Source organism: Falco peregrinus, chromosome 11 (genome assembly GCF_023634155.1).
Source record: "Falco peregrinus isolate bFalPer1 chromosome 11, bFalPer1.pri, whole genome shotgun sequence".
NCBI lineage: Eukaryota > Metazoa > Chordata > Aves > Falconiformes > Falconidae > Falco > Falco peregrinus.
In genome coordinates, this window is record NC_073731.1 from 11,004,745 (window position 1) to 11,031,233 (window position 26,489).

A 26,489-nucleotide genomic window follows, 5' to 3' on the forward strand; every position below is an offset into this window, starting at 1 on the left:
TTTACAAAGATGTATGCATATTTTTGATATCTACCTTCATCCGTCCTGTTTATCTCATGTTCAATGAGCCTTGAGCTACTGGGCCTAGAAGAAGGTGCAACAGATGGCTGTAATGAAGGAAGGTCATCAACATCTCTCAAGTTTGCAAGCATATCTTGCAGCTTTGACCTGTTGGGCCCTAACCGGAAAAAAAAAAAACCAACAAAAAATTAAATGGTTTATGCATAGTTCATGACGGCACCACTTGTATCAGATATGCTACAGCAGCACATGCAACAATGGATCCTACCTTGCATTATAATGTTACCACAGAAAAAATAATGAGCACCTATTTTCAGAAGTAACTAATCATCCAGCATGAAATGAATTTCTTGAAAACAAAGTGATAGAAGCAACTGAGAATTGTGAACACATAATTTTCCCCACATTTATAAACTCAAACTGCTACTTGAATGGGATGCTGAAGAATGCCTCCAACTGAGTCACACTGAATATTAGAATATTTACTTTTCCAAAACAAGAGCTGACATTTGTGAATATTTTAAAATTTTGCATCAGGTACTTTGTGCAGTATATTCTTATGACAACGTGATTATTTTAAATTTATTTGTGCAGTAGTGTAGTATCGTGAACTATATAATACAAAAAGTTATATTAAAATATAAATGCAACTGGATTCACTGGCCTACTTCCTGAAGCTACATATGGTGAAGACCCATGCCCTTCTTGACACTTACCTGTGCTTTGCTCCATCATTTTCCCACATCCCTGTTTTGACTGTTTTATATAGGATTGAGGCTGAAACATATCTTCCGTAGTTTTTCCTGTTGTAAGTTTAATTAAGAATGGGAAAATGTCTTACCCATAGTCCATTATGTTTTCTCCTAGACCAGTAAATAATACAGCTATTTTTAAGCAGCTTTAACACAGAAGTGTACTCTAATATATGTATTCTCTCATAAAACCATTCTATGATTCTATTCTCTTATTACTTCACAGGAGTGTTTACTACAGCCTTGCAAAATCGTAAGTTTACTAATGCAGTTGCAAACTCTACTTTGTCCACCCTAACCATAATGACTGACAATAAACTATATTGTATTTAACTTGTCTGTCACAAAAATATTACTTGATTCAGGAAAACAGTAAGTAGGATTTTGCAAGATTGTTTTATTATAGTATCTGATTTATAAAAACAGTATTTTACTTAGTAGCACTTCAGTGTCTAATCATCACTTATGATGACAATAAAGTCACAGAATCAAACTTTGTACAATTCAATGTCAAGATATTTAGTCCCTTCTTTTTCCCCCAGACTTCCTTCCTCACATTCTTCTTCACTACGTGCAACATCATGAATAGCTGAAAACAGGCTATGATTCTTCCTGGAGTTTCTGCACTGATGCTCTTCCAATGATGGTTTGTCCATGGAAAGATGCTTAATTTCTGTGCTGCAGTAAACCATTTAATCTCCCAAGATCAAACTAATCAAAATCAATCCAAAAGGTACTGTAGAATGTACTGAGCAGTAGTTATCTTCATGAAGGAGCACTGGATGTCCAAGTGCTGCCCTACATCAGGAATTTTTCTCATAAATATATAAAACATGTTCCAATAGTATCTATGTCTATATTAACAATTAAATATTGTTTTATTATAAAAAATAAGAAGCACTCAACAGCTGTTCAAGAGTGTAATTTCAACAGTTTGATTAAATAATTTCTGCTAAGTTAACCCAACAGCTATTTACCCTGAACTACATAGCATGTCTGTGTATTTTAAAAAAAACAGACAAATTACAAAAATCAATTTCACTGAATTTGTGTATTGGTATGCCCTCTCTATCTTAACTACAAAGAAATTTAGAATCAATTCTGTGAAATACGCATACTTTAATTGGTCAGCTCGGCTTCTTTCCAGACTTGCAATTTATTTCCAGTAACTTAGATTATTCCAAAGATGACCAAAACATCACTTGAAAAATTTAAAGTATGGTAGCGATTTACGTTTTTTTGTAAAAAAAAAAAAAAAAAAAGAAAAAAAAAAGGAGGTTTAGTTTGTGTATTTGATGGCATAATTTCAGCAATATAACCAACTGCTGAGCAGCAGCTTATCACAGTATCAATACAAAAAGTAACAAAACAAGCCAGCCTCAACGATGTGAGGATCTGACACCTTTTGCATGTCCCTTTAGAAGTGAGAATTTCCTTGGTATTCATAAGCATCTTCCCACAAAGGGAGAAACATCTCTCAAATTTCTTACTAGTCTACATGCAATATTATTAATTTACATCATTCACACATGAATCCAAAATATGGCTAGATGTTTAAAATATAGCTGTGAATACAGTGCTTTATTTTAAACACTTCATCCAAATTCAAGAAGTTTTAAGTTTTACTTATCAAAAAACATTGATTTTACAAAATAGATTTGTATTTCAAGAAAGGTAACAAAAATATAATACAGGGCTAGAAACTGTACTTCAGATACTGATCACAGGTTTTTGTACGAATAACAATATCCAACATTTTTAAAGGCTAGTCCCACAGGTATGAAAGTCAATAATTAAATCCTATGATTTACAAATAAACTGATGGTCAGAGTTGCTTCCTATTTCGAGCCCTGCATAACAAATTATGATGACAGCATGACTTTCATGTTGTAAATGTTAAGTATAAACAGGGGTAGAAATTAACCTGTTTTCTCCCTCTGTCATCTAATAGGACACTCAAGACAGTTTCTGTTTTGGTTTTGGTTTTTTCTTTTATTTATTTACATACCAGACTTTAACTCTTCCTGTGAAACTGGCATGTTTCCAGCTAAGAAAGGGTTCTGAAGTCCTCTATATTAAAGTGTGAACTATTAAACCAATGTATTTTACAATTTAAGTTTCTGAATAACAAAAGTATAATCCATATTCAAAGCAAGGATTTTTCATTAATCCAACACATGGTTGGAAGAAGTTATATCTAATCCAACTATTTATACGGTAACTTGATTGACTTATTAATTTCAACCCCTGAGAACTGGTGAACAGGAAAGCAGTCAGGAGCAGCAAAGTAAAAGAGTAAGTAATTTTAGGAAAACATTGAAAGAGAGATAGAATTAAGGGTGTGAAAGATGTGAGATTTATGATTTTAAGGTGCAATGTTTTCCACTTACTCTTCACCCCCTTTTTCCCCTTGCGCTCCTTTTTGTATTGTTCCTTGAGTTTGGTTATTACTCCCTGGTCGACATTCCAAGCTTCAGGCATGAGACACTGGTCTTCCTTTTCTAAACAAAGTGAAACAAATGAAACATCCTTTTTCAATAATGTCACCAAGTGATCTCCACTGAAGGAGGTAACAGCTGCTGTCAATGGCATTTTGTCTTTTATTTTAAACAGACAGAAATAGCACCAAGCTTGTGAAAGCTGTAAAACTGCTACTCACATTCCAGTTCTATTTGCTCAGAATTTTATTAACAAAAAATTTCACATGCCTAATTTCAATAACCAAGCACATAGCTGTTCATAAATGTAAGCAACATTAATTATATAATAAATCAGGACACACTTTTTAGCTTTTTCTTTTCTCCAGGGAATTATTATATCTGGAAGCAGCAGCTATGTTACTGGTCAACAAAACTTTACAACTCAGATGTTGCGTTACTACATTTCAAATTTTCATTTCATTGTCCTTGTGCTATGTTGTCATTTACACAAATCAGTAGCACATTTAAATCATTTTGGAACACAGTATACATGTCACCAAGGCTTGAATAAAATCTTAAAGCACTGAAGCCATGAAATTTCACAAAAAGGGGAAGGTGTGAGTTAGCTGTCTTTGAAAAAATACACAAAACATTTCAACATGTCTAATGAAAAAAAAAATCCCCACTTTTATTTTTATAAACATTTCTTAAATTGTTTCCTCTGTGACATGATACAGAGAAGAATTATTCTTCCAATAGTGTGGTATCTGGAGATTTGAACAAAATGTGTTATGTGAGTTCAAATCTTCAAGTCATTTTTCCATATACGGGGAGACTGTACTAAGGCAGCTTCAAAAAATAATTTGCAAGAGGAGGGAGGTAATACAACTTTTTACATATTTGTTTTCATGACCACTACAGCTACAATTTTTCTTGAAATGCATCAGCTTTTTGCTTTGTTTTTATCATTAAAATCTGAAATTAATTCCTTTCAGACCAAGTTTGCTTTGTACATCAATAAACTATTCTGGACCTTTTAAAATACAAACAAGAATAAACTTATCCTCAGACTAACATGCAGAAAGATCATTAAACGTCTGTAGAGGAAGCACACTATCAATCACAGTCTGAAGGAGCCACTATGATTGGACAGAAGATCTAAAACCAGACATGGGTTATTATGGGGACTGACTTGTTAGGAGTTAACTATGCTGAGAAAGACCTAGGGATCCTCCACCAACATCAAACCGAACAAGAGTCAGCAGCACACTGCTGCACTAAAGGCAATCAACCGTCCTGGTCTGTAGTAACAAAAATGTAACTAGGAGGGTGAGGGAAGCGATTATTCCCCTGTTTGGCACTTATACTGGGTAACCTTTAAGTATAATGCTAATTACCTAGTACTGGCGTAGCATAGCGAGTCCAGGGGAACCACTAAGATGGTCAAGGACAAGCTACAAGGAGGGGCTGAGACTACTGCCAGTGTTCAGCGATGGCAAAAGAGGCGTTTGTGCTGCTTACAACTATCAGACGGGCAGGTGTGGAGAAGACACTCTGCTCGGACTTGCATCACAGAAGGACAAAAGGATTTTTTACCGTTAAGGAGAGCCAAATACCAGAATACTGCCCCTGAGAGTTTATGGGAGCTCCCTTCTTGGAAGGTAGTCAAAACTTCACAAGAAGGCAGCCAGAGTAAACTGCTGCACATGGACCTGAGCAGGAGGTTGGACTAGATGATCTCTCCCTCCTGTGAGCCCCAGTCATGATCCTATACTCATGAGTGACAGATTAAATACCCGAAGTCTTGAGGCATTAGTCTTTTTGCAGCAGCTATGAAAAGAGAGAGGTATTACTAAGCTAAAGACTCTAAAAAAGATGGTCTGTGGGCTAAAACATGTCCTCTTCACACATATACCCAAGTAAGTACCACTAATGATCAAAAATTGTGTAAAGAACTCCAAAAAGGTATCAGAAAATCACTCCTGAGACAGGTACATATTCTTTCTACGACCAGGTTACAAGTTTTAATCATGGTTTTCCTCCGTAGCTAGACAAGATTTTTTGTGCTCCTCCAACAAAAAGTTTAACTAGATTTATATTAGATTGTATTGTTGCCAGGAAAATACTTAATATATTCATTTTCTACAGACTTTCCCAGGATGCTTCCTGCATGTCCCACAGGTTCTCTTCAACTTCACAAGTAGATCCTGAACTACTACCGTGCAAGTGCTTTATAGTTCAAAAATTATCTGAACACTCCTGAGGACCTTTCAAGCCAATGGGTTCCACAGATTACGGCAACTGATCAGTAATGCTTGGGATCCAAAATAGAACAGGGACTCCCTCTGTTTGCTTCTATTCTCACTACACAACATCACTGTTATATGCTACGTTTAACAGTTTCATTTAATCAAAAAATGTTAATCAAATTAACATACGTAATTCATAATGGCAGCTCCCTGATCTTTTATAAAGTTACCATAAAAGACACAGGTTGTGAAACAAGTAACTGAAAAACATGAATATCTAACTCAAAAAAAACCCATTAATATTTCTAGAAATGAAAATACTATTTTCCATGACAATTCAGTTTTAATGTTAGGCTTCTGCTCATTTGTACTCAGCTGTCATCAATGAAAGTAAAAATAGATCCAGAGTGTGAATTTAAGAACAAAAAAAGCTTCTGTTGACTTACTAACATTTTGGTGACAATAACCAACAGCTACACTTACCAAGCACAAACAAATAAATTTTAATATTAAAGAGAAGTATCAGAACAACCTAATAAAAACATTTTTCATAAAAAGAGTAACATTCCTAAATTTGTTTGATCAACAGAATACTGATCAGTACATATAGATACAGAATGCTGTATCTAATAATATTGAAACACATTCTCTCAAGCAGAGAGCCTACACCACACTGAACAATAATCTGGAGTCCAACCAACAGCTGGACACAGCTTCAGCAAAATACAGCATCTTGGAGCTGTAAACTCACGTGAGAACCACAGTGCTATGGCTTCTTTGTCTGTCAAGGTTTCGGTTTCATTATAAAGCTCAATTATTTTCTACTTATCTTCCATAGCTCTCTGTGTCCACTTCTGTTTAAGACTTTCCAGAGCAGCTTTAGGAGGAAACAACTCCCCATCAAGATATTTAACTAGTTTTCTTCCTTATTCTCTTCCCTATGCAGCGGGTTTATGCAGAATAATTATGTCAAGGTAAAGCGGATGATGGCATTTTGGGTTGCAGGACATGAACTCCAAAAGGACAGAGAGTAGTTTGTGAAACGCCTCTCTGACTTGAGGGCTTAAAGATATATTATTCTGATAAATTATTAAAAAAAATTTGAGCAACTGAATAGTTCATATTTCCCAAATTGCTAGCACACAATAAACGTACAGCTAATTCAGTCTTTATGATTCACATTACTCTCTGTATCAAAATAGGAGAGCGCTAAGATGATGAAGTAACTCATGTCGTAATTGTAAAATACAGATTTATCAGAGTCCTTCATTAGCACGGGTCACTGGAAAAGCACACTGAAATTCCACTCATAAAATTCAAATTCTACCTGCCTTATTAATAAAGAAAAGGAAAAAGACAATGACCAGAAGCAGAAACCTTGAAGAATCCTTACATTAAAGCAATATACAGAAAAATGAGAATATTATGTTAAGAAGACTTCAGTCTGCCAATTATTTACTTTAAGAATACTTAAAAAGTGCTGTGATTGTGATAGAGATCTCAATCAATCTATCACTAAAAATATATTCTTAGCACCTTCCCCACCCCCCGGTACAATCCATTAAATTTCCTTACCCCAGTCTGTTCCATCTCCTGAACTTCTTGATTCCCCATCACCTTCATCTGAGGTAACCAAAAAGTCAAACTCTTTCAAAGCTTCTTCTGTGTCTCTGTCTTCACTGCTGTCAGATAGCACTCTTTTTCTTACAATCTGAAAAGTCAGGAAGGAGAGGAAGAAAAGCTGAATTAAGTTACACATGCATCTTTATACTTAGCAGTAGTCTTCTATGCAAAATCCTAACAGGAAGGTGAAGAAGCAGAAAAGTATACATTAATAAGCAAATCTGAAATAAGCATACAGACTTTGCTCAAATTTCTAAGTCAAAATGAAATCTGTCTGTAGATCTTTCTTCCTGTGATCACCAACAATCACTTGATAATGAATCTACACTGACCTAGATTGCTATTTTTTTTTCAATATCAGAAAAGTACAAACTTTCTCTTAATACAGGTTAAAAAACCCACACAAAAGCAACAAAACCCCCCGAATGCTGTAGAAAGGACTTCAGCAAAACCAGACTCACTCTGCTTGTCTGAAAATAGCTTTTTTAACTCCCACCTCGGAAACCACTCTACATGTGGACCAAAAGACAAGTCTAGGAAAAAAACCCAAACATATCTGATGAGCTAATTTGCTTAGCTTTGGCAAAAATAATTCCATCCTGAACAATTCCTCAGATATTACTGTTATTTAAACATGTTTAAACTGCATTTCCCTTTCAAATTCAAAAGCAAATTTGGTTTAAAAAAAATCACCAAATTTTGGTAAAACATATGTTTTAAGGACCTCGTTGTATGCTTTCTGCAATAAATTTACTTTTCCCTCAATAATCAAAACAAACTTGATGCTTTGCAGTTATTTGACTAACAAGTTGGTTGATGCAATGATACATGAAATCTGAGGCATAAATTTTACTTCTACAGAAAAAGAAAAATTACATTCATCACAATATTTTGACTTGGAGCCTTGAAGGGACAGTTTGAAAAGACCTCAAGTAAGCCAACATCCCACAGTTCATGAGGATGAACGACTGTTTCTTCTAAATACAATGAGCAAATTTCAAAACTAAAAGCAATTCTAAATGTCAAGTTTCATTCCTTCAGCAGGTTTACTGAACATACTGTTCAGTAACATACAGATGATTTTACAAAAGAGTTTCAGACATTAGCTTACAGCCCATGAATGACAGGAACAAGTTTCCAAAGATCCTTTTTAAAAGCTCTTTTAAAACTGATGGGGTTTTAGGTGTTTATTCTTAGAACTGGTCATAGAAACAATCACATTATCATAACACTTATCTGCTTCAGTCCTCAGAAAACACAGCTCATTAAATAAATACTAATTTTTAAAAGAAGATAAAATTGAGAACTGATTGTATAGATCTATTTTATGTGATCATATGGACAAATCATATAGCAAAGTATAGATCATGAGGGAGCTTCAGGTATTCGGCTGAATAATCAATCAAAAACGTCTATTAACCATAAGTTAAAGAGTTCCAGTTATACTTTCGCTTCCTTCCACAAGCTATTTAAAAAGAAATGTGCTATTTCAGTTCTGTACCCTAGAAGGATAAATTTCTAAATGTCCTTTTAAATATCAATAGATTTATAAAAATATTCAAGAAACAACACATTTTTGACATGCAACATGACATACAATACCTTAAAACTAAGCTGATACTGTAAAAAAAGGACATCTGCTATCTTAGAAATTGTGTATCCAATATGTATCAAAAATATTAGGCAGTATAGAACAGCAGAAAGCCAATTTTTAAAAAAATTAATCTGTCACTGAAAACTTAAAGCAATGAAGATAGCAAAGCTTAACTTGTTGCACAAACCCAGAAATGCATATGTAATTCCTCTTATGCACACATGCTTGGACAGACCATCATAAAGATGCACTAATGATTTGCACGTGTACATACACAGTCATATACTTTGCATATAGGCATCTCATTAATCTCACTTTTTCTGTTCTTCGTAACTTTTTCAATTATTTTTTCCACTCACTGTTGCGGTATCAATGATTGTTTTCTCTCTTCCTTCAATATCTTCCTCATCTTCCTCATCACTAAAGTCTGCAGCTGCATTTTCAAGAAACTTGAAGGTCTCTAGCAGAGAGGCAGAGTCAGTCAATTCAGGTTTCCTAAACAACAACAACAACCACCACCATGAGTCAAAAGAAATCGTAACAGTCACTTTTGCAATTACCAGTCTGTTCTGTATTATCATGCCCAACAACACAATGAGACTCAAATAAGCCTGCAGGTAAAAATGGAATATTACAGATAAAAACGTTTGTGGATTAAATAACTAAACACCCGTAAACTATCTTATTAGAACCAACTCCTCATTCAACTGCAATTACCAGGACAGACGCTTTAATTTTTTATTTCAAAAGCATTTTAAAGCAACATTCATCCGATACAGCCCCAAAAGCAACATCAATAATGATACACCATCACTTAAAGCCACAGCAACAAGGACATGAGTTACAGCTACTAAGTTGGCCTCCCACATGTACATCAGGGTGCAGAAAATCTTTGCTGCTGCATTCTGATGCTCCTCACCTTGCTGGGAAACATCAAACTCCAGATCTATTATTCATTAACATTTGAGACACGGTAAATTTGCCACTATAAAACCAGACAATGGGAAAATATAATTGATAACTAAATAACGTTTGCCTAGACATTAACATTAAACAAAGAAAGAGGTGAAGACTAGATAAAATTACAGCTGCACTGGCACAGATTCAGGCACTGCCTCAGAACAGGAAGCGTAAGGGCTGCTTTATTAACAACTGAAGAGGAAGAAGCCAAGAAGCAAGACTGTAACCACTATTAAAACTCTGATGAAAGTACAATTAAAGCAATCCTAAAATTAACAATAGACACCATGTTTTCTGTGCAGAAGACGCACTTCTCCATCAATCCCTCAAAGATCAAGTGCTGGGAAAAAATTACACCCTTTGAATTGTAATGATTACTTCCAGTAAAACCTTGTACATTCTTTGTATGACTTTACAGCAGTAAAGACAAGCTTTATTGTTTTCTTACCTTTAATCAGGAGTCTGTTTTTCATAGTTCATCACTAAATGCACGTCATCTTGATTTTCACAACCACTGAAACAATAGAAGTCTCTCCCTCTCCTTTCATAGTTGTAGCTCTAGATCATCTTGCATAGTCACCCTTAGTATGAGCAAGGGCCTCGCTAGTGCTACATTTTGCTTCTGCTATGACCCATTTCAAAAGGTTCAGTCAACTAACAAGCCTATATAGTTACACCTTTTAAACTCCCTGCAGTGTAAACACCTCCATCCATCACCCACTTACTCCAGTGTTTCCTCGTAACACTTTTCAAAGGTTTAATACAGGAAATATCCAAGGGCAAAAGCTCCAATATGTAATAAGGTGTGATAAGCAGCACCATTCCTTCTTTATGCAGTCTCTGCTCAAGCAGTTCTATGCTTACATGACAATAATTAGTAAGAGTGGCTTCTTCATAGCCCAGATGTCTGGATCTCATTAAGACAATTTGCTGTTCTACCTTTTTTTCATTTACTCATCTTTACAGCCCAAAAATACCAACAGAGATTTCACTTGCCATTAGAAATTCCACATACACAGCACCATAATATCCGTGATGTACAATATGTCTTCGTGGTCACTAGCTTTACTGAGAACACTCCTACCTTCCCATATCTTACCTTAGCTAGGAACAGGATCAAACACGTTTCCAGTCTGCCTTGCTTCCTACAGTATTTTGACCCTCTTGTGACTATGACAAACCTGAAAGCACTCTAGTATTTTTCTTTTTCCTTAAGTAATCACTACTTTTATGGCCTATAATGCCTCATGAATCTGTAGGAATAATGTACATTTTCACAGAATCCTATGGTACCATTATTTTGCCAATTCCAACACACAAATCTCAATAAGACAAAACTTGTAATGTGCTTCACTTGACTAACTTCTTGATTTTCAGCAAATTTTGTGTGTCCTGTTCGACTTCTAGTAGACTGAATCATCCAATCACAACTGTATTTCTAGTTTTTTCCTCTCTATTATGTTGTGTAAAAATCTGCCATGCAAAATCTTGGCTGCTAATTGTTATTAGCCATTATCAGACAGGCTACAGTAAATGGCAACATATGAACTATGAACATATGAACACAGAACATAAAATTTTTATCAATTTTGTTATTGATAAATTGTTATATGTTTATAATTGTTATATGTTTATATTGATAAATGTTATATGTTTATAATAAGATAAATGAATTTGTTATTACGAGACAGATATCTTTCAACAGTACAAGTATTTGCAGTAATTCATACCTAGATTTGGTTCTGTATTAATTTGATCTTAAATCATGCGCTCTTACTCTGAAGTTCAAAGTGACTACTGAAAAAGGCGGTTATATCTTTTTTAACTGGTCTGAATTCAACTATCATATTAATTATTACATACTTTAGTGGGCAGGATATATACATAATTGTATATCTCTGTGTGCACAGGGAGGTAAAAGACATCTCATGCACTGGAAAACACAGTAGTTTACAACTTATTTCAAAACTCCTGCACTGTACAAAAACGTACAAAGTCAGCATTGCACCACAGAAGATTATTTGTGCTAAGGCACAACTTTCAAGAAAGAATTCATAAGAACCCAAAAAAAGAAAATAGAAGTGATAGAATATTTAAACTATTTAAAGGTTCTACATGGAAAAGAAGCTTCACACTGACAAACTGGTTGATTTGCTATATTGTACCCCAAAACACTTCAGCAGTCAAATCAAAAGTAACTCAACAATTTAGCTATTTTTCATTTATATACATTTCATCCTTTATCAGCGTATAAATATAATATATTTTAGATATTACTGTCAGCATGAATACTTAGGAATACTGTAAAATATACTTAAGAGAATGTCTCGCCTTTTATGTTATGTGCTTTGATGGCAATTTGAAGCTTGCTTGTTTCATTATTTTCCATCTGTTTAGTTCACAAAGCAACATAAAAAAGCAGAAATGGCAAAAGTAAATCCAGAGATAGGGTAGTACAATAAATTACTTTAAATTCCATTTTAGAATAACACACACATTTCCAGGGCTTTTGTGGTCTAGAATACTTTTCATCAAATTAATGGGTGAGAACAACAGAATGGAGTGCCAAAGCAGGAGACTGATACATTAACTGTAGTATTACAGGCAAGACTATAGCAAGGTTCAGGACCTGTTGAAAATAAAAGGAGACCAAAAACCCAGAAAAGGTCTCAAAAAGGACAATTCCTCTTTACTGAACTTTCCTAGATCAAAACATTTATAAGAGAGAACATAATTTTCAAAGAGTACAAGAACTGAGAAGTGTTCCCTTTTCCTTCTTCACCAGCCTGTAAAGTTTTCTGTAAAGAAAACTGCTGGGGAAAAAGAATCCAGTAACCCCAGACAGCAGGAACAGCTACAGGAGTATCAAAGCAGAGAGCATAGAGTAAACCAGATTTTGGCAGGACTTCCTCAACCCTGTACTCCTCAGCTGCTTGTTCTGAGTCTCTTTCCCACTGCTCTTTCCTCAATCATACTCTGCAACAGCACCCTTACATGGTTTTCTCCCCAGCACCTAACCTTGCCTTCTTTCCTTGAGGGTTTCATCCCAGTTGACTTACCACTTCCTAACCTCATTTAAATAATAATAATGATAATAACAACAACAACATTTAAGCAATATGACATCTTCTATCAGATACTGATGCTGTTAAACTCTGCCTTACATCCTCCTCTCCAGTAGCCTTATCCAATTAGACAGGAAAGTGTTGGGGGCAGAGAGACTACCTGCTGCTCGTGTCTGCAGATGAATAACTACAGCAGGACCAACTGCTAGTCACAAGTATAGCAAGTACAGCAGGCAGTGCCAGAAAGTAAAATATAGCTACGCTAACACTGCTGGGTCTTCCATCTTACTACTAACGGAGGAGCAGCATGAATATTACTCTTCACACACGGAATCTCTGATCCCCAAAGATAAGAAACTTTTTCCTGTTTAAAACACATAATTCTTGTTACAAATGGGCTGGTAATAAAGTACTTACCTCCCTTAAAGCAACATAAACCTGAAATTAGATAAATATTTTTCTCCTCTGAAGAAGTTGCCAGAATTTTCTGCAGCTGTGACTGCTCTGAAAATCTCATCCTAACTTGTATTTACTTCAGATTTGTCTTAACTCCTTGGCCCCTGTAAGACTAAAAATAATATCATCTTCCCATGAAACTTAAGAAATATGATTTGTGGATATTCCACATGTACTATTTAAAACAAGCATGGCTCTCACTGGGGCTCAGGGAGCCACACAGCCCGCTCTTCATTTTCTGCCCTACAGTGACACAGATCAAGACAAGTATTTTGTGTAAAAATTCAGTTGGCCCAGACATTGCAATATGAGCGGCTTTACAAAATGTATAGTGTTCAATTAGCTCTCAACATTAAATATTCAGGATCTTAACATAAATCCAGCTTCTTACTGACTGAAAAGGAGAAACCATAACCTACAGGAAAGGTGAAGTTTTTATGTGGAAACTAAACCAGCACATTGATGGTACCTCTCCTGCTCCAAACATGATTCAGGCATTTCAGATTGCAAAGTCAAGTTTAACTCAGACCAAAGCCACATTACAGACATGTATTTTCTTTGTAACCAACACATTCAGTATTTTTATCATTACCTTTTCCTTTGTTGTTAATGACTCTTGGGTGTCTGTGGTCAGGTCCAGGGAGACCTTCATAAACTTCACCCATGAACTACCCAACCACAAGGGCATTTACTGCCTCGGTCCTACTCGCTCCCCCAAAGGAAGAAGTAGAGGGTTTTTTTGTTTGTTTTATCCAAGACATACACAAGTTATCTTAAATAAAACCAGATTTTATTGATAAATTCAGAAGTAGGAAGAAATACCACAGTAAAATTAAATAAACACAAGTTCAGCTCAGGCTGAGAAACGTTTCTGGGGGCCTGTACAGGAAAAAAAGCCTGTTGTGACCCAGCATTCAAAGAGCCATTCTAGCATACTCTTTCTTGAGCCATTTTCTTTGGCTCAGTTTCCTCCTGCTACCAAAACATGCTACTGCAAGGTCATAAGTTTTATTAATTCCCCATAGAATTTAGTTTTGTGTTTTAACACAGTCTTTTCAATGCGGCTAGTTGAGTTCTTTCGAACTGGACGTAGTAAATAAACGCATGCAGATTCAAATGTATTCTTTTCTGAGGACTGTCTTTCAGAACAGTTTGCTAAATCTTCAATACTGTGCAAAATCTGTCACAATGCAGCACAGAAAATATCAGACTAATAATGTATAAAACTATGGAACACATAAAATAATCAAAATTTACACACAAGGAACACAAGGCAGGCTAGACTGTCATAACCTTTGAAACCCCTTATGAATTCACACCACACAATGCAAGAACCAGTGCAATACATATTACAACTGGTAAGCAACACTTACAAAATGGTTTGGATGTAAATTGGAATCGCGGAGGAATGCCATTTAAAAAGGAAAGGCCAATTCTCTTACCAAATCTAATCAGATAACTATGTGAAATAAACAAGCTTTTTAAAGAATAGAAATAAAAAATAAATTCAACGTTTGAAGAATCAAAGTAACCTATAAGTTATTTCCCCAGTCACCGCCCCTCTCTTTGCTTCTCCCTTTCCCACCGCACAACTTCTCTGTTTCTTACTCCCCATTCCTTCTGTATCATGAGTCTTACGTGAAATTTCCAAGAAGCATCCCTCAAACCCTTAAGCGATAGATCTGTGCCAATGAAATGAAAACAGTTAACAGTGGTCCATTGGTAATACTTTCTTCACACAAAACCCCAATTAATCTTCCCCCGCTACTGCTGCTTTAATGCATCTGTTGAAAGTGTCCAGGTCTGGCCTAAATCAGTTACCTTTGAAATGCCTGTTAGGTCACTGCAAGACGGAGGCAGGAACAAACAGGTAAAAGGTGAAAAAAATCAGTAAAGGGAATAAAGCAATTAGATCTTGGATTTTTTTCTTTTTGCAATTCAGTATTTTAGTCTCACATACTATTTTGGACATCTTTTTCATGGCAAATGTTACCTCAGGTTTTTAAATTTAGAGATATTTTCCCAAATAAACCATTTTATAAGCTAGTCAACACACAACATTTGTCAGCCAGTATGCAGCATTTTCATTACATGGGTCAGTGTTAATAGGATTTAGAGATGCAGAAGTTATTATTCAAAGCCTTCTGGTACAGAAAGACATTCATTCGCTGAAATGTCAGCTGGAATGGTTTGTTGTACATCAAAAAGATAAGGTCTTCAAAATGTTTAATTTTAATCTTTAAAAACATCTTTGGATTTGCTCTCAAATGTTGAGGTTTGATGCCTTTTTGCTCGTGTAAAGTATAAGCAGTGGAAGCCACATGCAGGTCAATAGAAAAAAAACCCTGGGCAGTAGATCAGTTTCAGAGAGAGACTGATATATCATTCAGGATAATTTTTTCTTTTAAAAGTTTCTATTCTCTATTTAAACATAGTTCTAATAACCAAACCCTTAGCAAGAACTTAGATAATTTATCTATATTGGTTTTTACATATACACACATCCCTATATATATGTGTGTGTATATACCTGGTATACCCTCATTCCTTTCCAGTTCTATTCCTTTATTATATTTGCTTCCACTCACATCAAATAGCAGTCAAATACACACCCTGAAGAAGGTAAACTAATTGGACTGTTTAGGTTTCAGTCAGCAAGATAAAGCTATTAAAAATGAGGTAATAAGTGAACCCCAGATACTTAAATTCTTTCACATTTTCAAGGCTACAAGTGACATTTGCAGGCAAGCTTTCATTTTTGTTTCAATTTTCTGGGGGAAAGGACCCATTTCTTTCACTCCAGGTGTTAAGAATTCCAATCATTATTATGAAGTTATTATTTTAGTATCTATTTTTGAGTCCAATCATGCCAAGTGGTACTTATCTTTTGTAATGCAAGTGAGCTGATTGAAGAAACTGAAAACAGATTCTCTTAAATTCCATGACATAAGTGGAAACAGGACTATATTTATCTCAGATTGTCATATTAACATTTCGTTTATGGAATCAGAATCTTGCAGGGTGCATTCAAAATCCACATGATGTCTTGAGTGCTAAAGTTTTCAAAAGGATCTGTACGTCAGCAAATAAATAGGCAATGTAAGAATACAAAGTTTGGCCACAGATGTACCAGCTAGTAACACATATCAGCTGAGGCTACTTCACCTAACAGAGTATGAAGAGAAACCAATTTTGCTTTAAGACTTTCAGACAACAGTAGCTTGTTCATCACTGTATCAAAAGAAGAAAAAAAACCCAAAGGGGGGGGGGGGGGGGGGGCTTCTCTGACATCACTGCAGGCCTTTAAGATAAACAAAATTAAGCTGAAAGGTATGAGAGACCAGATGACAATCTTCTAAAACGACTGGAGCTTAGCAAGTTACGTATTGTCTCCTGCAAATAAATATTATTGTCTTGAGTATTTGCACTACACTAACTACTGTATGCTTCTACATACTAAAGCAAACAGCAGCAACTTTATAATAATCAACCCAAACATTCTCACCAGCCTTTCCTATAAAAAGGTTCAACTTGCTGTTGGTACCACAGCACTGAGTGTCCAAACCCCAGCTGTTGAAGTAGGTGTAACTGGTATAACAGACAGCAAGTTATAACTGGTGTAACAGACAACTCATAAAAATCTGTAGAAGATGTAGTGAGCACTCAGCAGAAGAGAAACATCCTCTCTACCCACCACAAAGTACACACTTCACACATCCCTGGGGTCAGAGGAAAAATGCCAGGACTTACCCTTAAAACAATCAAAGGCACTTCCAAAAAATAAAAATGAAATAAAATTTTAAAAGAGAGAGTAGAGAAGTGTGGGCATCTGCTGTTGTCAGTACAGTCACAGGTAGATCTGAGAGATTGCCGAGTAGCAGCAACAAGCACTATACACAGATCAATGGGCTTACACAGAACCTGTGCTAAAATCAAACCATGCTGAGAAGTACAGCAGCTTTTCCATTCTTTTACTGGAATTCTCCCAGTACCAATTTGTTTTGTTCTCTACCACTTTCATTTCACTGAGAAAGTATTGGTTGGTTACCAATGACAGTCAAAACAATGGAAGTTTTGTTTCCTGTTTCTGTTTCCCCCTTCTCTCCTCCCGGAGGGGTAACCATATGGCAGCATAAAAGCATCAAATACTAGGTTTTTTCATTTTCTTTGGGACTTATCACATGAGTGTCCAGTTGTACAGCAGGCCATTCAGCCAATCTGTTCTTTCTGCAATTTACATCGCTATATTGAGAAATCTTTAAGGAATTGTAAAGCTAATGTGCCTTCTATTTTCCTGTTCCTGAAATGCATCATTGTATCCATTTTCCTTCTGTTTTTCACTGTGCTGTTTTCCCCTCTATTGCATATTATCTTCATCACATTCACTCACATTCTTTCCAAACTGCTAATGATTTGTCTTCATTGTTTCTCTCACAAGCTTTCTCTTTATTCAGTTCCCATACTCCACTTCTCACATTCTTCCTTCCATGTAAACATTTTTCTAAGTGTCAGACTTAAAATCCAGTCTCAGCTGGGTCCACAATATTATGCAGTTCTTCCAAGATCAAACAAATCAAATGTTCCATGAGTTGTGTTTTCTCTCTAGCAGAGGTATTCCTTGTTAGACTAGATTAATTTCCATGCATTACATTTTGTCCAGCACTCTGCTCTTCAAATGTAACTAAAACATCTTCAGGTTGACCACTAGCCTCAGCCTTGCTAGAAGACATTTGACATCAATGTTCATTAAATGTTTTGAACCACAAAATTTGCTGAACTGTGCTGGCTCGAGCAGTTCACAGGCTTCTGCAGTGACAGCAAAGCCTTCTCTTTCAAGGAGTTTTACTGTACATGTATAGCCACAGAGCACCTTCCCATCTGCATTTTAATTTGCAACTGTCCCAATTTCTGGTGGTCCTGGCACCCATGCACGTAAGTCCTTAAACTTCCTGGTACTGTGCTACAGTTTTGGTCAGTTTCTTGTTCTTCCAGTCTCTCACCATAACTTTCCTCCTCTACCACTACCAAACTGCGGGCACTTGTTCATTGCACGCCTTCCAACCATACAAGCTTTCTGTGGCCCCAGTCCTCGTCTCACTTTACATGCATGCTAGAAATAACAAGAGGCTGCTAAAAGAACTGCCAGTCCTTTTGCCCTCCCAGTAAGCAGCCTAGCACAGGCAAGGTTACTTCGAAGAGTGCCCCTACCTTGACTGTGAACCAGAATCTAGCTGAGCCACCTAAATTTTTCCCAGTTCTGCCAACCGGTTAGAAAAAAGTTGAATTAAGTTTTCAAACACTAAGTAAGAATTCCAGTTGGGATCAGCAGCAAGATCCACGTGCCTTAAATCTTAGTCACCTATTCGAAGCCAATACTCTTCAAAAAGAAGCTGTTCTATACATGTTTAAGTAATGCTGACAATAGATGAGGCAGTTAACAGGTAAGTATGAGCTATTCAAGAATAACATTTCATCTCATTTCTGATTTTGCATTTGCCATAAAGCAGCACTTCAAAATCGCAGAGGCAAGCAACGATGGAGCTGGGAGCAGGTGAACAGTGCCACATGCCATAGAAACAGTGAGGTTGTCCTGGTTTCTACTGGGATACAGTTAATTTTCTTCTCAATAGCTGGTACAATGCTGTGGTTTGAATTTAGTATGAGAATAATGTTCATAACACATTGATGTTTTTAGTTATTGATAAGTAATGTTTATACTAAGTCATGGACTCTTCAGTTTCATGGGCCCTGCCAGCAAGAAGGCTGGAGGGGCATGGGAAATTGGGAGGGGACACAGCGAGGACAGCTGACCTGAACTAGCCAAAGGGATACTCCATAACACAGATCATCATGCTCAGTATATAAAGCTGGGGGAATAAGGAGGAAGAGGGGAGACATTCGGAATCAACGGCGTTTGCCTTCCCAAGTAACCATTACACGGGATGGAGCTTTGCTTTCCTGGAGATGGCCAAACACTTGCCTGCTGATGGGAAGGGGTAAACCAGCTCCTTGTTTTGCTTTGCTTGCGTGTGCAGCTTTTGCTTTACCTATTGAACTGTCTTTACCTCAAGCCATGAATTTTCTCACTTTTATTCTTCCAGTTCTCTCCCCCATACCACCAGGGGGGAATAAGCAAGTGGCTGCATGGTGCTTATTAGTTGCTGGCCGGAGTTAAACCATGATAGAGGTGTTAACTTTTTACAGTATCTAATAGCACAAGATGATAGAGCTGTTAAATAATAGGCAGTCTCTGCCAGGAAGAAAGCCACAAAATGCTTCCTGCACAGGAAATTGAAAAGGATGGTCTGAAAGCATACTTGAAACACCCAGAAGAATCACAACATTGAAAGCTAGTCCTGTACTCAGATTGACCAAAGAATTTGAGTAAAATCCCAATCTTTCCCTCTCAGTGAGGGAGAACTCAGCAGACATACACAAACTCAGAATCACCTGTGAAGACTAATGTGATTATGTTGAATAAGATCCGCAGAAAATTCTTCCACTGTAAAACCCTGGAGTCACTTCTTGCACATCATGTTTCAGAATGCTCCCCCTAAGCTTTCTAATACAGTCTGCCATCTTACGCATCACAAGTGAGATGAAAACAGTTTCTCAAAGGATGCAGCCTGACCAGCCTTGCAGCTGGCAAGCTTGCAGAGCCACAATGGAAGGGAGCTCATTTTTCTCCATCAGTAAGTATGCTCAGCGACAGGGTAGACTACAAAGTGTTAAACCTAATATCAGATCTACCTAGAAAGCAAGAAGGCAGGAAATAAATGCAAGTGTATCCAAAACTGCTATATCAAAACCACTGGGCAACCACTTTGTCCATCAAATAACTACCTTATAAATATATCCATCTGTTTCAAAACCAAAGTAAAAATATTTCAATAAATTTTGAAGTGTAAGAGGAGCTTTATTTACCCACTTCCCTTGAAAAGAAGTGACCCCTTCACCAGCAATTGAACTAAAATTGTTATTGTAATCTATCAAGCATTCCTTGTTCTTCAATAACAAAGCTGCTGTACATAAACGACACAGCTTGCCTACTACATAGCAGCACAATATATATTAGTAGCTTGTGGGTTTTCTCATACATGCAAGTTTTCCATCTCACTGGAAAATTTCATTTTCATCTGAATTTAATTACATAATAATGAACTTCTGCCCTTACATAACTTGTTGGCCTGAAGTTGCTGCAGCTATCTGCCAAGTATAATGAAATTTTACAAATGCTTTTTAAGAGAGAATGTGTCATATCACAGTATTAGACCTTAGGAGAAAAAAAAAAAAAAGTTGATTTTTGCCACATCAGCTTAGAAAAGGAAAAGAGATGGAGAATCTTTGAGGAATGCTGTGCTTGCTGATGCACCAGAAACTACTGGGAACACTACCTCATGTACTGTTCAAAAACTTTTGCATCACTTTCATAATTTTTCAAGTTCTGTAACTAAAATATCTTAAACAAGAACAGATTGTAGTCCTGAAGCCTCTACACTTAAGTTTCATATGTAACTTATTTTTTTTATTTATTTATTAAACACTGCATGGAAAAGAGAAGAAAACAGAAAAAAGCCTCTTACATTTTCAATGTTACTTAAAAGCAAAAGTAAGCACAAGCTTTTAGTCTCCATGGCTGACTTTTCATAATATTAGAAAAATTGAAAAAGAGAAACTAATACCTTGCTTTTCAGTCACATTTACACACGTATATCCACTAGTGGAAAATCAAAAACTTAGAGGAATCAGATGTTAACAAGTGACTTTGTTTTTCAGATCCAGTCAAAAAATCCTATACTGCATACAGATAATCATGTCACAGTCAGCACAGACGAGAAGAGCAAAGCCTGTAATCGATACAGTAGTTTCCAACAATACAAATAAACTGCTAACTTGAAACAATGCTGACCTCTAACCACTTAGCAATCATATCTCAAAGAGGCTTAATTTGACTTTTTGCTGCATCCAACTGAAAAAAAACTCATGGTGCTTTTAAACTTTGATTCTTACCAGTTACTTCCATGCTTATTGCTTAATGTAATAAAATTAGTTAGAATTGCTCTAATATCCAACTAGGGAAAAAATCCTGAAATTTTCTCAGTAAACAAAAATTTGTTCTACAACATTAAGTGCACTTATGCAGAAAGATAACAATGTTGTCTTGATGCTTACCCAATCATTGCGTTTTCTTTAATCTGGCCTTCTGTGCCATTTACCATTGGCTCTTGATTTCTGTTTTCCTTCTCTGAAGCATCACTCGAGAGGCCCAATAAAGCTCGTACTCGTTTTGACTTCACATCCAGTATCGTGTCAGTGTAGCCCACTTCTTGCAGATACCTGTAGGAACAGAACTCATGCTAATCTTCAATGCACATCTCACTTCATCAGAACAGTAAATGAAAACTGTTCCCTAAACTCATCTTCAACCCCTTAGCTTAGCAAAGTATAGTGTTGTCCTAATGAAACATGCTTATAAATCATCCTGTACCAGCTGCAGAGGAATCGCCTCTTGCAGTACCAGCCTCTACAGTCACTGGGGAGGAAAAAAAAAAAAAAAAAAAAAAAAAAAAATCAAAGAGCCTAGCAGTCAGAGGTTATACAATACGTTATTCATTCATTTACTAAAATGGATGGAAAAGCATTTTCAATTAAAATATTTATAACTGGCTTATAAAAGTCACCATAGTTGCATGTACCACATGGTCATTTTATTCTTCAACACATGGAAACTACACATGAAACCTTACAAGAAGTATCAGATATGTTCCTTATGCAAGCATTATCAGAAGCATAGAAAACAGAGAGTATTAAAACAACTTCTGTAGCTGTAGCTACTAGTAAGACTTGTTATAACGCATTAGGTTTGACAAAATCTTTGTCTTGCCTTTTCCTTATTCTGCAATGGACCTTCGAAATATTGATTTGTCTTGCATATAAGGGCTGGGCAGCAAGAATCCAGGACTAGCTTCTATGAAAATCTCAAGGTCTACACTTGGCTCTTTCATCAACATGCCATATTGCCTTTGGGAGAAACACGGGAAAATAATGAAGGGGGGTGGGGGTAGAAGTAAAAATTGGTCTCTGCCCTCTCCTTTAGAATATGGAGTTAATACCACTCTCTTCTCTGGAGCACCGGCCTGATTAAATGGTCAATATTGTAGAGGACTCTGAAGAAGGGAAATGCTACTTTACAGTAACAACTGTTACAAATTAAAGGACATGCAGTAGGAGAGAAATACTGGTTGTTGACTACACAAAAATTAAACAAGTCACCTAGGCAAAACAGAGTCCGTCAGTAATACGCACTCTGTATTCAGTACTGTGACATTTGCTTATGAGCTGCGCTGAAAAGGAATTACTCGTCTTCATAATCATTGTTCCAAATCAAGACCGCTTATTTACACTTATTCAATATACATGTGAAGATTTGAGCTCTTGTAAAAGAAAAGCATGTACCATCCAACAGACATATTTAATTTTTGTGTACTTCCTTGTAAAAAGGTCCTTTAATGTAAGCTCCAGACTGTTTTTACTGTCTCCTCTCATTTAAGCCTCTGTAACACACCAAAAAAACATTAGAAAGCAAGAGTTTTGCTAGCTGATTAGAAGATCTTAGAATCTAACTACCAGCACATGGGACAAAGCAAACGCATGAAAAAACTGACAGCAACACTCTGATAAGAGGTCTTCAAGCAACTTCTTCAATTCAAATCCAGGGTTGTTACCAAGGCAAAAAAAAAAACCCTACATAAAACTGTGACCAAGTATTTTGAAAATTAATTCATTATGACCATAACTCAAAAACTAGTTTAGATTAACAGCTATTTGCTTCATTGAGATGAACTGAGAATTAAAATCTAGTCTTCTGGATATTAAGTCTTTTCTGCACCACAAGCAGGCTAAAATAAAATATACCCTGCTCCAACACCAGTTATTTTTATTTTACATAGCTCTTAACAGAATTACTTGTGTGTGTTGGCTTTTAATTGCAAAAAGAATTGCAAGGTGTCACGACCTACTGTTCTCCCAAGCAGATTGTTTTACTACACTCAGTGAAAGAAAAGCAAAGGAGATTAGGTGTTTGTGATTTGACAAAGCTTCTCATCTGAAGTTCTGAAGTATTAAAATTTTTCAAAAACCTATCCAAAAGTAGGGCAGAAGTTGAATAAACTTCATCACACATACTAACTTTTCTTGAAAGAGAAATCTAACAAAAACAACAACAAAAATCAAATACCACCATCATCACATTTCATTACTAGATTCCTTCCCTTGCATTTGTTATTCGGGTTCTTTTTTCAACACTTACTGTCTTAGCAGCTGTCGTCCTTGTTTCCATATTAGCTGACTGTTTTGTTCTGGCTGAATCTCTGTCTCATTCCCTTCATCTGGAAAAGATTATTTAATTACAAACGTTTTTTCTTTACCCTGCTTTTTAAAAAGATGCCCATCCACTTGAAAAGGCAAATGTAATTTGTCTTAAAATGAATAGGAAGAGTTTAATAACAGAATAAAAGATTCAAAGTGCCAATAAACAATCAAGAGAGAAAAAAAATGCACATAACATGTAACTGTAGTACTACATACACATAAAGATTGTCACGTACATTCTACTGTACAAGAGCAAGTTCCACTGATCATCAGTGTCTTCCCTTCTGTCTCATATCCAAAAGCCCCATCTTACTCCTTTTTCTTTCAGGCCACATAATCACACAGACAATTTGGAGTTCCATTTTTGCATTAACCTTCCAATATATCTGCTGCTCACAATTTAAGTTTGAATACAAACAACTTTATCTGCTAACAATATCAAATGCAACTGCAGCATGTTATCTATTTACAACTTACTGTCCAAGCAACTTCCTTAATATTTGACTATTCAACATAAAACCAAGACCTACTCACATCAAATTTAAATTCATCCATATTTGTATTAGTTTTGTGGAAGGGAAAAAAATACAACAAGGGTTATTTGTTTATTTTTTAACCTGAAAAGCTGTTGAAAAATTTTCACTACATTTTCCAGAACCATAAATTTGTACCCAAAGAGCATTAGTCCAAGAAAATCCACAAAAAAAAAAAAAAAAAAAAAAGTGGCTGTTCTGGTGAGAAACCTATCTGAATTCTGGCAACAACAGCTATACATTTATTCCATATATAGCTTCATACTACATTATGGTGGGGTTTTCTTTCCTGTCCTCCAGGAGATACATAATTATATGCCTCACAAGATAAAAGATCTTGGTTTATTATCTATGAAAGCCTCTACAAAACTTGAAACTCTTGCGGTTCAAACACTGAAGAATGAACAACCTTCTTGCGTAAATAAAAATTAAGAACCAGAAAAACCTGTGGTATAATCCTCTGAGTAACTTGATAGGTGATGTGGGAAAGCTGCTGTCCTTACCGGGAAGTCATTTACCTTTAAAGAACTGAAATGAGACCACACACAAAAAAACTGTCACCCACCCAAAGAAGCTATAAAAGACGAATCAGAATTCACATGCAAGGAGAGCCATATGAATTGTCTGCGTCTCGAATTCACAAATCCATTCAACAGCAACCACAGGAAATAATCAATTGCATAATGATTTTCTGACAACAACTGAACACAGCTGGACCCAACGCACAGCTACCAAAGCTCAGTCTATAAGAATTAAAACATGACTGAGGGCAAACCCGCGTGAAAATTCCCTTCTTCCAAAGGCACTATTAAGTACATCTACAGGCAAGAATTCTCTTTTGCTTAGCACCCTCAAAACTGATGACCACTAGTGGTAACAGTGGTTTACAGATGAGAATGAAGGGACTCACATTATAAGCAAATAATAGCAGAATATACCACAAGCAATTTTTTTTTAATTTTTTTTTTTTTAAAAGCATCCCTTTATCAGGAGATTGAACGCTACTGATTCTCCAAGAGATCATAAAGAAAACCATCAACAGGGACCCATTTGGAAGAACTAGAAACACTTCCACATTTTTTCCTGAGGGGCCAGCAAAAACGAGGGCTGGGGTCAGGGGCACACAGAAGACAGGGACATCTAAGTATCTATCAAAGGCAACTCCAAAGGAGCATGATAACAAAGTTTCTATTGTAAGTGTGTATCTTTAATCAGTCCAGATTTGATATAGAACAAAAGTGCACGTTCCTGACAGCTACACACATAGAATGCAACGGGCTAAATCAGGATAGTGGAACTGTAAAAAAAGATAATTCCACTAATGTTCACTTTGCAGAAGTAATGCACTGGCTGTGGCTCTGCTGGGCAAGCCAGGCCTTGCTCTACATTCCCTAGCCGGAAACTGGAGCAACATGCTGTAGCTGCATCCTGAGAAATCACAAAAACCAAGGATGTCTATGATCTTGGTATGATCACAACAAAGTTTACTAGTGTTCCAGATACAGATTGGGGTCTTCCAGTTAGTAACACCAAATTAAACTATTGCTTCAGTTAAGGAAATAACTTTGATAATAATGTGAAATAATATTTCACAAAAATTCATTATATCTTGCACAAGAAAAGCCTGGTGCAAAGTTTAATCAGTTTGTACAGGGTTGGATTTTTTGTTCCTTTGGGGTTTTTTAATGACCACCTGAATTCAAGAAGATAAGAATTAGCTATGACAGTAACCCAGACCATCCTTTCCACAAACCAAGCGTCAGAGCTGAGGTCTGCAGATCTTCTATAGTTTTCCTTTATATAGAGGCGGTTCTAGTTTCATCGCTGTAGTAGGAGCATCAGGGGACAGAGATACAAAAATCATCACCTCCTGCTTCTCCCTTCAAGGTCTTGACCTATAACCAGATCTCTGTACAGACACACACACTTGTGTTTTTTCTTTTTAGGAAAGGATAGGGAGAGAGAGAGGGGGATGAAAGGAAGTGATTTAAATTCTTAATTCCTCAAGTTTAGTGTTTAAAACTGTTTGTGTGAAGTAGAAGATGCAACCTCTAGAAAAAAAAAAAAAAAAATCAACTTTCCAGAGACCAAGGTGAGAAACTGTCCTCTCGCAGCACAGTGCTGAAGTTAGTTGTATGCACTTCCAATGACCATGGGAATTTTGTAACTAGATTTCCCACTCTCAAACTCTCAGTTATGTCTAATATGCACTTTTCATTATTTTTCTCCCAGAATAGCATCAAGGTGATTGAACAAAAAATTATTTATTATAAACTTAATATCTTTTGTACATTAACTTTTTATTTAGAAGATTTATTCAAAGATAAAATGATTCTGTAATTATAAATCTAGTATCTCTTGTGTTCCAAAACATCCATGCACATTACTAAGGTAGAGAAAACTTATTCTCTCCAGGAGAAGTTTGTTGGTTTGGTTTTTTTTAAA

The 26,489-nt window shown here is 36.2% G+C and overlaps 1 protein-coding gene across 4 annotated transcripts in view; it reads right to left on the reverse strand.

The window, feature by feature from the left end:
• Positions 1-26,489, reverse strand: part of STRN (striatin) — a 73,373-nt gene that overhangs the window by 25,420 nt on the left and 21,464 nt on the right. For 2 of the 4 annotated variants that reach the window (XM_055816034.1, XM_055816033.1), the window contains exons 4-10: positions 23,450-23,528; positions 21,313-21,477; positions 9,019-9,154; positions 7,018-7,153; positions 3,164-3,274; positions 738-824; positions 35-178 (exon numbers count right to left, since the gene is read on the reverse strand). In XM_055816034.1, coding sequence (XP_055672009.1) covers positions 35-178; positions 738-824; positions 3,164-3,274; positions 7,018-7,153; positions 9,019-9,154; positions 21,313-21,477; positions 23,450-23,528 — 858 coding nt within the window. The remainder of the gene's footprint in view (positions 1-34; positions 179-737; positions 825-3,163; positions 3,275-7,017; positions 7,154-9,018; positions 9,155-21,312; positions 21,478-23,449; positions 23,529-26,489) is intronic. The other 2 variants (XM_055816036.1, XM_055816035.1) reach the window with 1 other exon arrangement.